Consider the following 14,749-nt stretch of genomic DNA (forward strand, 5'->3'; position numbering starts at 1 on the left):
AACAAAAATATTATATGTGTGAAATATAATAAATTATGTATCTATTCATACCAGCTATCAGCTCGTTCCTAGTTGGGTAAATAGGGTTAGCTTTCAATCCGGAGGATGCTCTTGAGTAGATACCGGGATTTAAACAATCCCTTTTTTGACAATACACAGAGCCCCTCTTTTCGCATTGGGAGTTAAAAAATAAAAAATAAAAACTTTAAAAATATGTATATATTATTCAACATAATGTAATTACATAAAAATAATAATATGTAGGTAAGTAAAGGTATACTAATTAATATATTTTAGTTCCTATTACTTCTCATATTTAGGACGGAATAAGTTTACATTAATCACAACATTACGAATACCTGTTCACTTACATATATTTTAGTACTTAATCATGTTTATATATAGTATGCTATTGCCGCGTTCCTATTGTAATAGCAAATAATACACTGTCTCCTCTTTATTGAAATATACATCCCTCAAAATCACGCGAGCATTATTTACAATATTAAAAAAAAAACGGAATGTAATTAATGTAGGTATTTTACTTATACACTTTTTAAACTGGTAAGTGTAATGCTTCCACTATATACCCTTACGATCGTAAAATTATACTCTTTACCCTTAATGCTATTTACTTTTAAATGATTACTAACAGGATCTAAAAAAATAACCATTCGAAAATAATTAGCTCTGAAACAATTTCACACTTTGAGCTTTGGTTTTACATAGAGTTCAGCACACTGATGATGTGTATAAATTAGTTCATTGAGAAGTTGATGACTAGGCTGTGCAACTGTGATTTCATTGTTTCCAAATCTGTGTCTAGGTATTAGCATTATACATTTTGAGACTCATATATTTTTACAATACTTACTGGTAATTTTGGCAATTACCACAATAATAAAGTTTTTATTCTTGTATTTATAAAGGTAATCGATATAATATGCCATAAGGTAAATAAGTACTTTAATAAATATGCTTAATTTCTAAACTTGTAAAGACTACGACAAAAGCAGATTTTTTCCAAAACTAAAGTATATTCCAATAAAATTACTTATTTCTGTACAACAGTAAAAACTTAAATGTATGGCCACTAGAAACAAATACTTGATAAAACAACCTAATTATATAAAGTATAAAACACAATTTGAATAAAATAAGCTGAGATTTAATTTGAGATTAAGGTTTATATAATAATGCATCTCATCTTAAAAATGATATTGCTGTTAAGTAAAATGATAGAAATTGAGCATTTCGTGAGATAATAATAAAAAATAAACATCTTTGTTTACCCAAACTTTGGCCGAATTCGTAAATAGACTTATGGCAACTCTTATGATTTATAAGAACAGCTCTCATCACTAATGTATATTATGTGGTGGTACACCATGGTGGTGCTACCACGTGAAATTCTATGTAAAAAAAAATTAAGTCTAGCCACATTCATAAATATTCGTGCGGGTAACAAGACATATGAGGCATCCCAGAGCGATGAGAGCGCTATTCTTTAACCATTGCAGTATGCGCAATATTAGTTAAGTGTACCTTAATAATATTAAACTACAATAACATATAATATGTAAACATATAGATATTTAAGTACGTTTTTCTTTATTTCTAATTATAATGATATGTTATTAGTACTAAATGGACGGACAGATACACATAGGTACTTTGATATGAGCGAATGCTTGAAAATATGAGTTTATTTACTTTGAAGTTAGTTAATAAACTTGAACATTTTGGTTAGGAAGAGTAAAATATTTTGCAATACCCGCAGGAGGTTTGACCTTAAGGTGTTCTTCTATAAACTGACAAGGACATACATATTTCTCGCCGTGGCGACCAGGCACCAGGCTGCTGAGGTTAAGTCTATTTTTAACAGCCTGTGACCCCCAGCGGCCAGCATACCGCAGATATAGAAGACACCCCCTTTCCTGAGGAAGAACAAATTTTAATTATAAAAATCTTAAGGTAAAACATTAATTTATGGTTTTGATACAATAACAAATCTGAGGACTTGCCAAAAATGTTGATATTTGGTCAATCAAGACCGCGACGCCTGAGCCAATCATTGCAGAGCGGGCAACAAGCGCGTGTATCTCTGGGCTCTTTGTTCCGCAATACTTCCTCAACATATTGACAAGGGCAGAGCGCCTGTGTTAAATGACGCGGGGCGGCGGGGTTGCCGCCTTCCTCGTCAAGAGTCCAGTCGAGCCGGCGGCGCAGGAAGTCTTTCCCCCAGCGCTGCAGGTACCGGAGGTACACTTGCTCTGCCATACCCTGCACATTCGTATGCCTTGCTTACCCACCAAAAACTACATATGTGACTACCAAACTAGTTGTGTTAAATAAAACTAAAGCGTTAAAGAGGTGTCTAAATACGCTAACCAGCACAATTAACTGCCCACTTATTGGTTTCCAGATGGTTGGATTTGCGACGCTTTACTCATAAATATTGAAAGCCTTCATTTGCAGGTATATTTATCTCTTTTTATAAGCAATTTTATGAGCACTTGACCGTGATCCAGTCGTAAATTAACATAATGACATTTTAGCTGTTAAGGATTACGTACCGAAAGGAAAAACGGGAACGTATTGATAAGGCTTTGGTGCAGCATTAAACATAAGTACAAAATCAAGGCCCATTTCGAAGCATTTGTTAGTATCGACCATTGTTATAAAGAAATGGAAGGTCGATTCTATCAAGACTTATATATTTAACTACTATATTCATGCATGAGCACATTTTTATGGATACAGCTACAATACAACAGTATTTCCAAATAAATATATTCTATAACTGTTCCAGCTGTACGTAACATCTGCACTAATATGTGGAGAGGAAACATTTTTTTGTGAAATCAAAATCAGCTTTTACTGAAAGTTCACACTTCCCGAGTAACATAGGCTACATTTTATCCCGGTTCGGACTGTAGTTTCTAAGGAACGCGGGTAAAACCGTGTGAAAACGGCTAAAAATAAAGAAAAACGATGTGGGCGGTTGATTGTGCCTGTGAATAAAGTTACCGATAATTAGGGCTGCCATTTCGAATTTCGCGAAACCCGGACAAATATTTAAAAAACCCGGACATTTGGCGTAAATCGCATTTTTACCCCGGACGACTCCGATTTTTTTTTTAACAAAACAAGACCTAGTTTTTAATATTACTATTACTACTATTATATACTTAAATTCGATGAGGTGCTTCCTTACATGTAACGTCATGGCCATATCTAGCTCAAGTAGTAGGTACCTAGTATTGAAAGATTATGACTTAATATTTCGAAGGTCATAAATAAGAAAGCTCATATGGAAACTAGGAGTTAGCTTCTTGTTAGTAATAGGACTTAAAACGGCGCTACCTTTTTGATAGGTTACTTGATGGTGATTAGGCACTAAAGCACCTAAACTTGTATAATAAAAAAAATCCGCAAAGTGAAGAAGCCGCGAGCGAAGCGAGCGCAACATTTTTTGAATATTGGGATATTAAAGTAGCTAAACGTAAAAAAAGATAGTGTCAAGAAAGGAAGCCGCGAGCGAAGCGAGCGCGAAAATTTTTGAGTTTTGAGACACTTCGACTTCTGCAGTCTGTGTGTCGATTGTAATTCAACTCGTAAGAAAAATGTCCGGGTTTTCCCCGGACACTTCTTGAAACCCCGCCCGGACGTCCCCCGGACGGCCTCCAAACGAGGACAAATCCGGGGAAACCCGGACGGATGGCAGCCCTACCGATAATGCTATTTTCTAAATAATCCAAATTGCTGTCTACGTGTATTCAAGCATTTATAATGGGCAACAGCAATCGGATCCATTATTTAAATTGGTCTCGTAGTCATGCGTGTGTTTGGGTATAGCTGACTTTCAGAATGCATTCATTATGTATACAGATGTTTACTAATAGAAAACCAGTGTCAATTACCACAGACTACGTACACATAATGTATAGCTACAGTACTGTAATATAATAAAGAAAATATTAGCGCCCTTTACCTTGCAGAATATAAACCAATCCAAATAGAAGGCTGATATAGAGAAGTTGTAGTGTTACTACAAAAAAGTTAAACAGATGTCTGAAACATGTCCCAATTCCATTTCAAAATATTCTTAAACACGTGACTAATGTCTGTTTAAGTTTTTTATACAACATTATTCGTATTTTTAATCAAGCCACATATATACAAAATAAGAGTGAATAAAATAAAGTAAATTAGACAAAACCACTAGGCATTTATGCGCTATTTTGTAGCATGTTAGAATAGACTAAAACAACAACCCAAAGGTTTGTGAGCACCCTTATCTAGGAATTCATTTTTAAGTAAAAGTGAATAGATAACATTACAAGGCAAGACAACGAGCGAGGTTAAACCAAGATTACCAGTGGCCTAATCATTTTAAATATTAAACGATATTATGTGCATGGTGCATGTGCATTGTGCATACCTTTTCATGATAAAATTAATATTGTCAGAATGTATGAAATCCATTTTATCAATAAAAACTATGCACACAATATCCTTCAATATGCAACTACTTTTGTGCATCTAAATGGAATTCTCAAAAAATTAAACTGTTTTGTAATAATGCGTGTCTCTTTAAAAACTTAACACAGTTAAATAAAAGTAAAAATCTCCCTATCTCATGCAAAAAATGAAGCAAGGGAAAGAAAGCTATGTTGCTTTTATTATTCAATCAAAATAAAAGCAAAACTTGAGTTGGACAAAGATCTCATTATTTATAGTATCAACAATTTTGACAACAGAAATCAATTTATTTTGATTGCATAATATTATATAGTGTTTGTTAAGCTGTTACAAAAAACCCTTAAAGCGGAAAGGTGGAAAATGTTAAAGAAATAAATCAATTTATCACCGAAGAATTACAGATTAAGTTACAAAAAATCTGCCAGTAGGTAAAAGAATGCTACATTATCCAATAAGAGCATAAGCTATATATTTTCCATCAAAAGATTTAAAATGAATAGTTAACATTTGTTTTGTTTTGTCATTTTTCAAGAAAATAGAAATGTAAAAAACCATAATAATAAGTTGCAAAGAATAATTCTATAAACCTGCCTGTTCCATAAAAACAGGGATAAAAATATTTTTGGCATTGAAAATACTTTAAAATATTTTTTTGGGTATTTTTGTAGCAACTTGTATTTAAAAATCTCTATAGCCGAGTACCAACACCATTTTTTTACACAACTTTTTGGTTATGAAAAACCTTATTAGAAAGCAAAATATCAATGTTCCAGAACATGGTAAAAAGAAATGTTCCTCATACTTATTCATGCACTATCATTTCCTAGTAAACTCATAGATGGAGAGGTGCTGTTAGTAATTTAGATAATGGACATTAATTCATAGCATTAGAATGCTAAGGTATGGCATACAAATAAACTTTCAACTAAATGCAAATAGTACTAGCTCAAACGCAGTTCAAGTTAACTATTTGTGTACCACCAATATTCATTATTCTGACATTTTCTGATGACTATAATTAGTTTTGAACTAGTCTCTGGAAAGCCATAGATGACTTTTGTAGCTGTAACTTTTAATGGAAAATGAATATTCTGAACTATTTAAATATACATACCTGTTTTCTGGACAACCTGGTTGACTGTGTTCCTTGGATTACAATATCATTAGTTGGCACATCCAGTCTCTGTTCCCAGCCCTGCATTATTGTTTTACCTTCTTCACTTTCAATGAACTGTTGTATGTGTGCAATACATGGTCCAGAATCAAAGTAAATAAAGCATAGATTTACTTTATGACATGAAATCTTTCCTCTATCATCAAGTGCTAGGATCAATTTATGTTTACTTAGCAGTTTGTTAACTCTTGCTAAACATTGTTCCAATCCTTTTGATAATCTCAACTTTATCCACATGCACAGGAAAATTGCAGCTGCGTTGAGAATCAGCCATAACACACCCAATGAAAACAATATCAGTCCAGTCAGGCCAGAAAACAACAGTGCTAGCAGCACAAGAAATGCAAGCGTTATCCAACAAACAAGCACACGCTTGTAGCATATGTTATACAATGTAAAACGAGCATCGTTAATAAGCAGTTCCATTGCATGAACATACTCCTCCACTGTCAGCTGAAATTTAACAAAACACATTAAACATGCCAAAACAAAACAAATCATAGCTAAATGAACATAACAAGGAGCAAACTTACAGTTAGTCCCTGAGCCATGAGCTCCTCTGGCACTAGTTCTGGCCGAAAGTGTGCTGCTGTCACCCAGGGCCATTTCGTGTTCACAGGCAGCAGAGTCACAATAATATCACCATTAGCTGGAAATAATAGGAATCTCATGTAGGAAGCTCATAGGAATTCATGACATTATAGCCATATACTAAGGTACTTACAGAATCCTTGACGAACATTAACAAACTCGACATTTTTGGATAATGTACCTAATGATATGGGCTCAATGTTTTTATCTCCTCTTTCCAAGTTTATATGTACGGTTTCCGTTTTCAGTACTGCAGCAGACTGAGCTGTTGCAGAAGTACTCGCTCCTTCTGGGGAGGAAACACTTGGTGGCACTTCGTTTTCTGCGGACTTTGGAGATTCATCGTCGAATTTAACCCATCCTTTTCGCACTTTATCTTGATTTACATTGCCATTTAGTTCATTTACTTCAGTAATTTCAACATTACTCATATTGCAATTATATATATTTATTTCGATTGATTATTAGTTTATATAGAACGATCTTTAATCTTTCCAATTTGTAATATCACTTTGAGTAAATAAACTCTGGCTGCAGTGTTTTTGTACTAAATAGGATATACTTTATTTCCAATTACTTATTGGATTCGAATTAAAATTCTTAAATCTAAAAGAAATCGGATAATTTAGATAAGTAAGGCAGGGCAAAGAGGTATTTCAGACTAAATCTCATATGTCATGCCTTGTCGATGTCAGATTGTCATGAGTTGTCATGTCAATGCATTGTGGTCTTGTATCACCAACACATTCATTTGTTTTGTAAAATATTATCTATGAAAGAATTAGATAAATTCTTAAGTAGTTCTCACAGAAAAATAAATATGAGCAATTAGCAGACAGATGATGAAAATGAGATGAGAATGAGCTAGATGATCAATTTACCGCCTAGACGTTCATCAGTCTGCTTAACATGCAACTATACTGGGGGCGGCTTCCAATCTAACTGGGTGCTTGCATGATTCATGTGAATACCATTGTTTTACGTGTATTACATGCATCAACTCAATAGGTATGAACTCCTCTCCTCAGCCCTTTAACCGGGCAACCCGATACTCTTTGGTAAGACTGATTTTCAGGCTTTCTGGCGTCTGAGTGCGAATTTTCCAATGAGGGCTATCGCGTATGAAATCGCTGCTAGAGGCGCTTGTGTAGCGTGAGGTCTTCGAAACGTCAAATGTTACTGTTTAATTAATATTGCAAATATTTTAAAAATACTTTAGATTAAGAATGACAAATACAGATTACGGATCTATAAATGTCACTACTTTGACATATTTTTTATATTTCGGCAACTTATGTCCGCCTTTCTTTTATAAGCAAAACGGCACTGCGCAACACTGCGGCATCGCCAATGCGTTTACCCTAAGGTTCTATTATATTAAATATGATCTTACTAGCTTTTGCCCGCGACTTCGTTCGCGTGGAATGGTGACTTTCGGCAGATTTTTGGTTAGACCAATAGATGGCGCTATATGTCCGGAATAATTTTATTTTTATTTTTTTTTGTAATAAAAACTATCCTATGTCCTTTCTCAAGTTTCAAACTATGTCTGTACCAAATTTCACACAAATCGGTTCAGTAGTTTAGGCGTGAAGAAAAGACAGACAGACAGAGTTACTTTCGCATTTATAATATTAGTAGGGATATAATCATCTAATGTAGATATAAGTTTTGGCGCTCATAGTACGAACTTTGATAGCCGTAGTTTAGGACCTCACGCTGTAGTGGCGCCATCTGGTGAAACAAATAAAACCTTTTAAAAACGGTAGCCCTCATTGAACATGAAAACATTGCGCAATTTGTATTATTACTATCATACAAATCCGGGGGGCAGTGCAATTTTGATCCAGTGGTCACAAATTGTGACTACAATTCTCAGATCCGGCCGAAATGCACGATTCCGCTATTTTACTTAAGCGACATACGATTCACAGTCGACTGAGATGCAATCCCGACTCAATTACGATTGAAGCGTATGTGGCATTCCGCTATTTTTTCCTTCTTGTTTTTATCCTTTTCCGTCATTCAATAATGAATCATTTTGTCTGCAAATGATTTAGGATTGCAATATGATTGTAGAGCAATCTACCGTATAGATCGAAATCACCAAAATAGCAGACCAATCGCAAACCAATCGAATGTCGTTGGAATACGATTGGTCTTTTATTAGTAGCAGAATGGCCGATATGGTTAAAACTGCTATTGCGATCATATTGAGATTCAATTTGTATTCAATTTTGACATTATTAACTTTGGAGAATCGGGCCCCTGGATATTGCTGGGGATGCTGTGATCCGTCCGTGATATGATATACCCCTGTCTCGGATCGGAGTTAGATCTTAGGCTCTTTTTTCCCTAATCCTATGTAGTTAGTGGAATAGAGATTACACCTATGTTTGCTTGCACAAATGCTTAATATCATCCCTACAAAGATAAATAAAAAAATATAGGTACCTACCTATATTCAAATATCCGAATAACCGTCTTCCCTTAAAGGCAGAGTTTCACACTCCGCTTTTTGGAAAGTCGGTAAAAATTAATACATTATTTAGTCAGCTAGGTACTTACTAGGCACGTTAACAGGCTTCTTTTTAGTTAAATGCGTAAGCCATGGTCACAAGGTCAATGTCCTCTCTTGTCTGTTACGTAGTACATACCTTGGAAATACCTACCAATAAAGATATTTTGAAATGTTTACGATTAGGGTTACATTATCCTTAGGAGGTTTTGAAAGTGATCGGCATACTTAATTACATAATTATTTTATAAAAAATCTAGGCAATGTCACCGAACATGAGGAAAACAGACAGTTAAGTACACCTACACGCGCTGTCCTATGCCTTACCTGCTTGCTCGACTCTGAAGTGACCGAAATGCTGTTTGACCGGTTCTCCTGCTCGCACTCGCAGGCTATTATCTCTCGCAAATTCTCTCCCAGCGGCCGATTGGTTCGCCGACCATACACGTACCGTTTGACAAACGGTCAGATTTTTGTCCTCATGTGGACAATCTCAGACGTGGGTGCTGCATAAGGTACACAGATACGGTTTACAGTACCTAGTCGGACTTGTGCTGCTGCTATTTATTGTGTTCAAATAATAATATCTTTAAAAAATGTTCATGAAATCATGTATTTTGGTCCGGTTTAAGTAATGTTATGTGTTCATATAACATTTGTGTATTTGTTGTGACTTTGTGACCCGTTTAGATTTTTGAACCTTGGTGAAATAATATATCAACAATAATGATTTAAAATCATGAGTCGTGTTTCTTCTCAAAACATGGAATCATTACCGAAACAGTTTGTTTCGGCGATGCGAACTTTATTTGACATTATGGATGATAAACACACCGGTTATGTTAAGCTCACGGATATTGAAAATCGTTGGAGGGACGATCGCACTAGAGGATTGCCTCGCGGTGTTATAGAAAGCTTGCAGAAGGTCGCTTCTCACGATGGCCTGCTAACATTCGAGAGATTCTGCACTGGACTAAAAATATGCCTGTTGCGTAACCAAGTAGAAATATCTTCTGGAAAAGACGATAGATTTAATGACGACGTCGAAAATAATGGTTTGCATACTCCAATGGTTTCTCAATCACATCGACCACCTTCCGCTCCTTTATTAGATGTAAATGACACTCAGAACATAGACCGAAATTGGATGGTTATGAAAAGTTCTGAAAATTCACAGCACAGGACATTAAGTATGCCTCAGTTAGTAGGACGTAAAGATTTGTTGGCTCAGGAATCCCGGCACCTCGGTTCAATATCTATTTCGAAACATGATGGGCCTCGAAGAATTTACGCACCTCCAAAACCGCCCAGACTTGAAAAACAATCTACCGAAAGAAATGAAACATCTAAGTCCAGCTACAAATCGGAGGAGGAAACTGTATTTGACAATGAGGAAATATCGGGCGAAAAAATTGATTTTGAAGAAATGTCTCGCGCCGTTGAAGAACAGAGTAGAGGACTCGGTGATGGGAGATCAGCGAACGAAACACAGTCGCAAATGCGGCGCGTCTCACGGCGACGGGAACCTCGCCGCCACACCTTACATAACGGAGTGGACTACAACCTCCTAAAACGTATGAAACAGATAGAACAGGAAAAGGATGTTTTACTACAGGGCTTGTCAGCTGTTGAAGAAGCTCGAGAATGGTATTTAAAACAATTATCAGAAGTACAAGAAAAAATGCGTTACGCCGGTAGAATGGGTGCCTATGTGGTAAGCAACTAGCTGGCACTTTTATTTTTACATTTAAGCACAATTTCGAATTTTGACAATTTATTTTAACAAAAAACACAATTTATTATTTAAACGCGAAATTGAGTTTTTTTGATTGTCATACTTTTACTGGTAAACTCACTGAACCGATTGAACCGTGATTCCCCATAGGTAGAAGGATTAAAGACTGCTTTACATAGTACGGGTGTGGGCAGTTTTTCTTCTGGATGTAGGCTTTTGTGGAAACAGCTAATTAAAGGAATACGAATTACGTGGAATAACAGGATTGTTTTCAAAGTGTCTGATAGATTGGGGAACCTGATCCCGGTAAATCTACTTACAAAGTTACAAAGTACCTACCCGGTAAAAAAAAAAAAATATTAATTAAAAAAAAAACACGATTCGCGCTCACTGATGATTTCATACCTTTTATAATAAATCTTTCAGGTACCTTCGTGGCTTTTTTATATATTAAATAATTATAAATAATAAAAATACTTTAGGTATAGACACCCTAAATTTAAAACAATATAACTCAGACCAGCTGGCTTATTCGCTAACTTTCGAATTCTTAGATGTCAACTGGCCTCAGTTGTCATCGGAACTTTGATGTCAACCGATAAGTTCAAAACATTGGTATTCTGTATCGCATGAAGTGGATATCGGTGGATATCGTTACACGGTTGCTGACGCCAAAACTACGATGACAATTTGACAGCTCTATTTTTTATCCATTATCCATTATGTCCACTGGGCTTACGGAATCGCAATATAACGTTTATCGATACAGAAACAGCTGTCAAAATGAGTCATGGTGGATATCAGCCTGATGACGTCATCTCATTTGGTAACTGGCGTTAGCGAATAAGAAAATAGCTGTTTGACAATTTACTAATGTACACTTTAGCAATTGATGATATCTGCGAGCTGTCAGTGGAGTTAGCGAATAAGGCTACAGTTTATAACTCGATTCCTCGGGTTCCGTCCCGCAGTACCTATTGGCGTGATTCGAGAGCACGACAGACAGACCGAGACCCCCGCGTCCCGTGGGACTACTCCGCGGACCTGGATAAAAGTAGCCTTCGATAAGCTATCCAACTGTTTTTTTGAAATCAGTATAGTGATTCCCGAGATTAGCTCGTTCAAACAAACAAACAAAATCGTCATATTAGTAGGTACGTATAGGTAACATAGACACGCACTTATACAAAGTGTTAATATTTATTATCATATTGTCATCAAAACTATGTATACAGGTATAGGTAATATATTGTCGACCATCTAGGGTATTGACTGTAATTCTATGTATCCGACACAATTACTTAATTAAATAATTTCTCTGATTTCCAGGAACCTTGGAGTGAGGCTCACCAAGAACGTTTAGAGTTGCTAAAAGCGCGAGTGCTCGAACTGAATCGACAATTAGGGGCATTGGCAGCCGGTTGGCGACATGGGCAGCTCTCCCTTCACATGAACTTAGCACTGCCAGCTGCCTCGCTCTCCGCTACGGGGACTACTGCTACACCCAATAATGCGACAGTTCTACGATCTCAAAATCGTATGCTTGCAGAGGTATGTATACCTACCTTTATGTCGCAGTAGATAGCTGTTTCACTTTCCCAGTTTGAAAAAATATAGCCGGCTCGGACGGACGGCACACATTTTGCGAAGCACACTGCGCTTTGTAGTATTCTGCATAGTCAAACTTCAACTGTGGAAATTTTCTTCATTGAAATAGAATCTAAAATCAATTAAACCAGACAGATTTATGTTTTTACCTACAAACATTATTGGTAGGGCCGCAGGTCCCCACCCTACCCCGAATATGGTGCCAGTGCCTCTGGCAACCGAGGTTTTGCCTATGCTGCTCACTCAGCCAGTAGATACGCGAAAGCGGGTATTATGTGACAACCACAGTCAAATCAACTTTACCTGCTTTTCATGTCACCGTTTAACGTATCAACACTTCATGACCAAAAAAGTCTGCGAATTTACGCGCGCGAAAGCAGGAAGTGCTACTATAACATTTAGCAATAGTGACCCACCATTACAAGAAGACATAGACCTACAATATTATTGAGCAATTCAAATGTTAGTCGCTGAAAATCATTGCGCAATCTTCAATGTCAGCCCTAACCGTGCACAATATCGTAAGATTGCGCAATTTAAATGGCCGTCTAAGCGCCTAAGGTGCTAAAAATTAACTGGCAGTAAGAGTTGGCAATTAACAATTTGTTTTGCATTATTTTGCAGGAAGTCAATAGGAAAAACGAGAGAATAACTGTTTTGGAACGAGAGAAATCAGCACTGATAAGAGAACTGCTACTTCAAAGAAACAGATCAAAATTAATAGATACTTTTACATAACAAATTTTCAAAAATAATCACACACTTATTTAGTATAGAATGCAATGATAGAAAAGAAATTCACTATGGCAAAGTATTTATATGTTATTGGTTCATCCTGCGAAAAATATGGTAGGTACATCCATGGGCACCAAAAATGTCATTCATAATGTAATGTGTAAAAAATTGGTAGGTACCTTCTCAGTGTTCATCATTAATTTAAGAGCCCAGCTCTTGTCGGTGCAGCTCCTTCCATTTACACCTATCTAGCGCCAACTCCTGAACTTCCTTATACGTCACAACCTTCACCTTTTTCTCAGTGTTACTCAAGAAAAAATAATAATTTTATTACATGGAAAAGCTTGAAATATCTTTGCTAAATCACTTTTTATTCTAAAAACAAAATTTTGTTCAGTTGGTTATACTTAGAATGTATGATGTAACATATTTTTCTTACTATTTTTATTTAGTTAAGTAGCTAATAAAACAAATTCATATATTTACACTATACTAATTTGGCTTGTACAAATTAAAATATTAACATTGTTCAATGTTCTAACTAGTGTGCCATATTTCTATAAAACGTTGTTGCTAGTAAATGTTTCTATATGTTGAAAAATTTATAGTATCTAATCAATAATATTAAGTTTGAAATAACAACTTTTACCATAAAAGATAAACTTCTTACTAAATGAGAGCTAGCTAAATGAGCTGGTGATGCCAATATGTGTGTGTACTAATAATAATAGTCTGCATACCGTCAGTTACCCACGTGTACGTGGATTTACATATAGAAGGTGCTGCAAGGTAATGCAAAGGTGCTGCAATTGTAGGTACTGGACTCTCATTTGCTACATAATCATCTTCACATAATGGGAAAATGGATTGTCTTATAAATACAATGTATTCAATAATAACACTTGAAGAATCAATATCTATTATATTGTAACTAAAATTATGTCAGTAAACTGCTTTTAAACAGAGTTGGATGTTTTATTGTAGAGTACTAGAGTGAATAATCATATTCCCTGAATGGTACATCATAAGTGAGATAGCCCTGGTCCCAGGCTCGTTCAATTGCAACTAGTAACTCTTTATGCTTCTTTTGGCAGAGGCCAGTTTTGTAGGCATCTAATATCTGGAAATAGAACAATGCACATGAGTAAACAACCAAACCATATAATCAGATTGTAAGTGATGTCACCGAGTATAAAAAATATGTATTGAGAAATAAATATTGCAATTCTGAAATACCATAAATCTAATATAGTCCTACCTGTCCAGTGTATTCCGAGACAAACTGTTCTAAGAGTTGTGTATTCCTATGATCTAAAACTAAATATTCATCTCGACAAATAGGGCAAGGATTTCCGGTAGATATCACTCCATTTCTTACACACGATTTTCTTGTTTTTCGCGGAGCAACACCACCCTTGTGGTTGCGTCTGTACAAGACCCAAACTGCATTATCGCCGTACGTTTGCTGGTATGCCTTACTCTGCATATACTTTATACTCGTTTCGACGGGTATAATTTTGGTTCTATCCTTCGTGGGATCAACCTCTTTTTGGTTCTCATTAGATTCTTCTTGTTGATCTGCATAGAAGCGAACACCAGTTCTAAAATCAGACACAACTAATTTTCTAACCAATGATCGAAGGTTAAATGAGAGCGCCATAGCCTGTACGGTATAATAGGAGCACAGGTTCTTCTCAAATTCTGATTTATGTATGTGTATTTTAAGAAAAACACGGCTCAAAACCTAACCTCAACTAATAAACTAAAAGCATAGACAAATATTGACAATTTATTGGTACTGTCAAAAGACCATAGATAAGAAGTTAAGACCAAAAAGGATGAATGGAAAAATCAAACAAAAAGCAAAATTAATTATAATAATTTCCGGGTAGTCAGAAGCCAG

General features: G+C 35.8%; 3 protein-coding genes across 4 annotated transcripts; 1 reads left to right on the forward strand and 2 right to left on the reverse strand.

Annotated features, from left to right (window-relative positions):
- Positions 1 to 201: 201 nt before the first annotated feature.
- Positions 202 to 6,945, reverse strand: LOC110375484 (transmembrane protein 268). 2 transcript variants are annotated; one of them, XM_021333610.3, is made up of 5 exons: positions 6,384 to 6,945; positions 6,193 to 6,308; positions 5,600 to 6,112; positions 2,025 to 2,283; positions 1,798 to 1,937 (listed from the first exon to the last, which is right to left on the reverse strand). In XM_021333610.3, the coding sequence occupies exons 1-4, from the start codon at positions 6,679 to 6,681 to the stop codon at positions 2,044 to 2,046; spliced, it is 1,167 nt and encodes a 388-aa protein (XP_021189285.3). In that variant the 5' UTR covers positions 6,682 to 6,945; the 3' UTR covers positions 1,798 to 1,937; positions 2,025 to 2,043. The 2 variants fall into 2 exon arrangements, with proteins under 2 accessions (XP_021189286.3, XP_021189285.3); XM_021333611.3 differs by lacking the exon at positions 2,025 to 2,283 and having other exon boundaries at positions 202 to 1,937.
- Positions 6,946 to 9,031: 2,086 nt separating this feature from the next.
- Positions 9,032 to 13,042, forward strand: LOC110375420 (suppressor APC domain-containing protein 2). Its single transcript, XM_021333512.3, has 3 exons — positions 9,032 to 10,482; positions 11,833 to 12,054; positions 12,736 to 13,042. The coding sequence occupies exons 1-3, from the start codon at positions 9,508 to 9,510 to the stop codon at positions 12,847 to 12,849; spliced, it is 1,311 nt and encodes a 436-aa protein (XP_021189187.3). The 5' UTR covers positions 9,032 to 9,507; the 3' UTR covers positions 12,850 to 13,042.
- Positions 13,043 to 13,753: 711 nt separating this feature from the next.
- On the reverse strand, positions 13,754 to 14,636 carry LOC110375421 (small ribosomal subunit protein mS40). The gene is made up of 2 exons (XM_021333513.3): positions 14,105 to 14,636; positions 13,754 to 13,966 (listed from the first exon to the last, which is right to left on the reverse strand). The coding sequence occupies exons 1-2, from the start codon at positions 14,504 to 14,506 to the stop codon at positions 13,835 to 13,837; spliced, it is 534 nt and encodes a 177-aa protein (XP_021189188.3). The 5' UTR covers positions 14,507 to 14,636; the 3' UTR covers positions 13,754 to 13,834.
- Between the last annotated feature and the right edge of the window lie 113 nt (positions 14,637 to 14,749).

Source organism: Helicoverpa armigera, chromosome 6 (assembly GCF_030705265.1).
Source record: "Helicoverpa armigera isolate CAAS_96S chromosome 6, ASM3070526v1, whole genome shotgun sequence".
In the NCBI taxonomy this organism is placed as follows: domain Eukaryota; kingdom Metazoa; phylum Arthropoda; class Insecta; order Lepidoptera; family Noctuidae; genus Helicoverpa; species Helicoverpa armigera.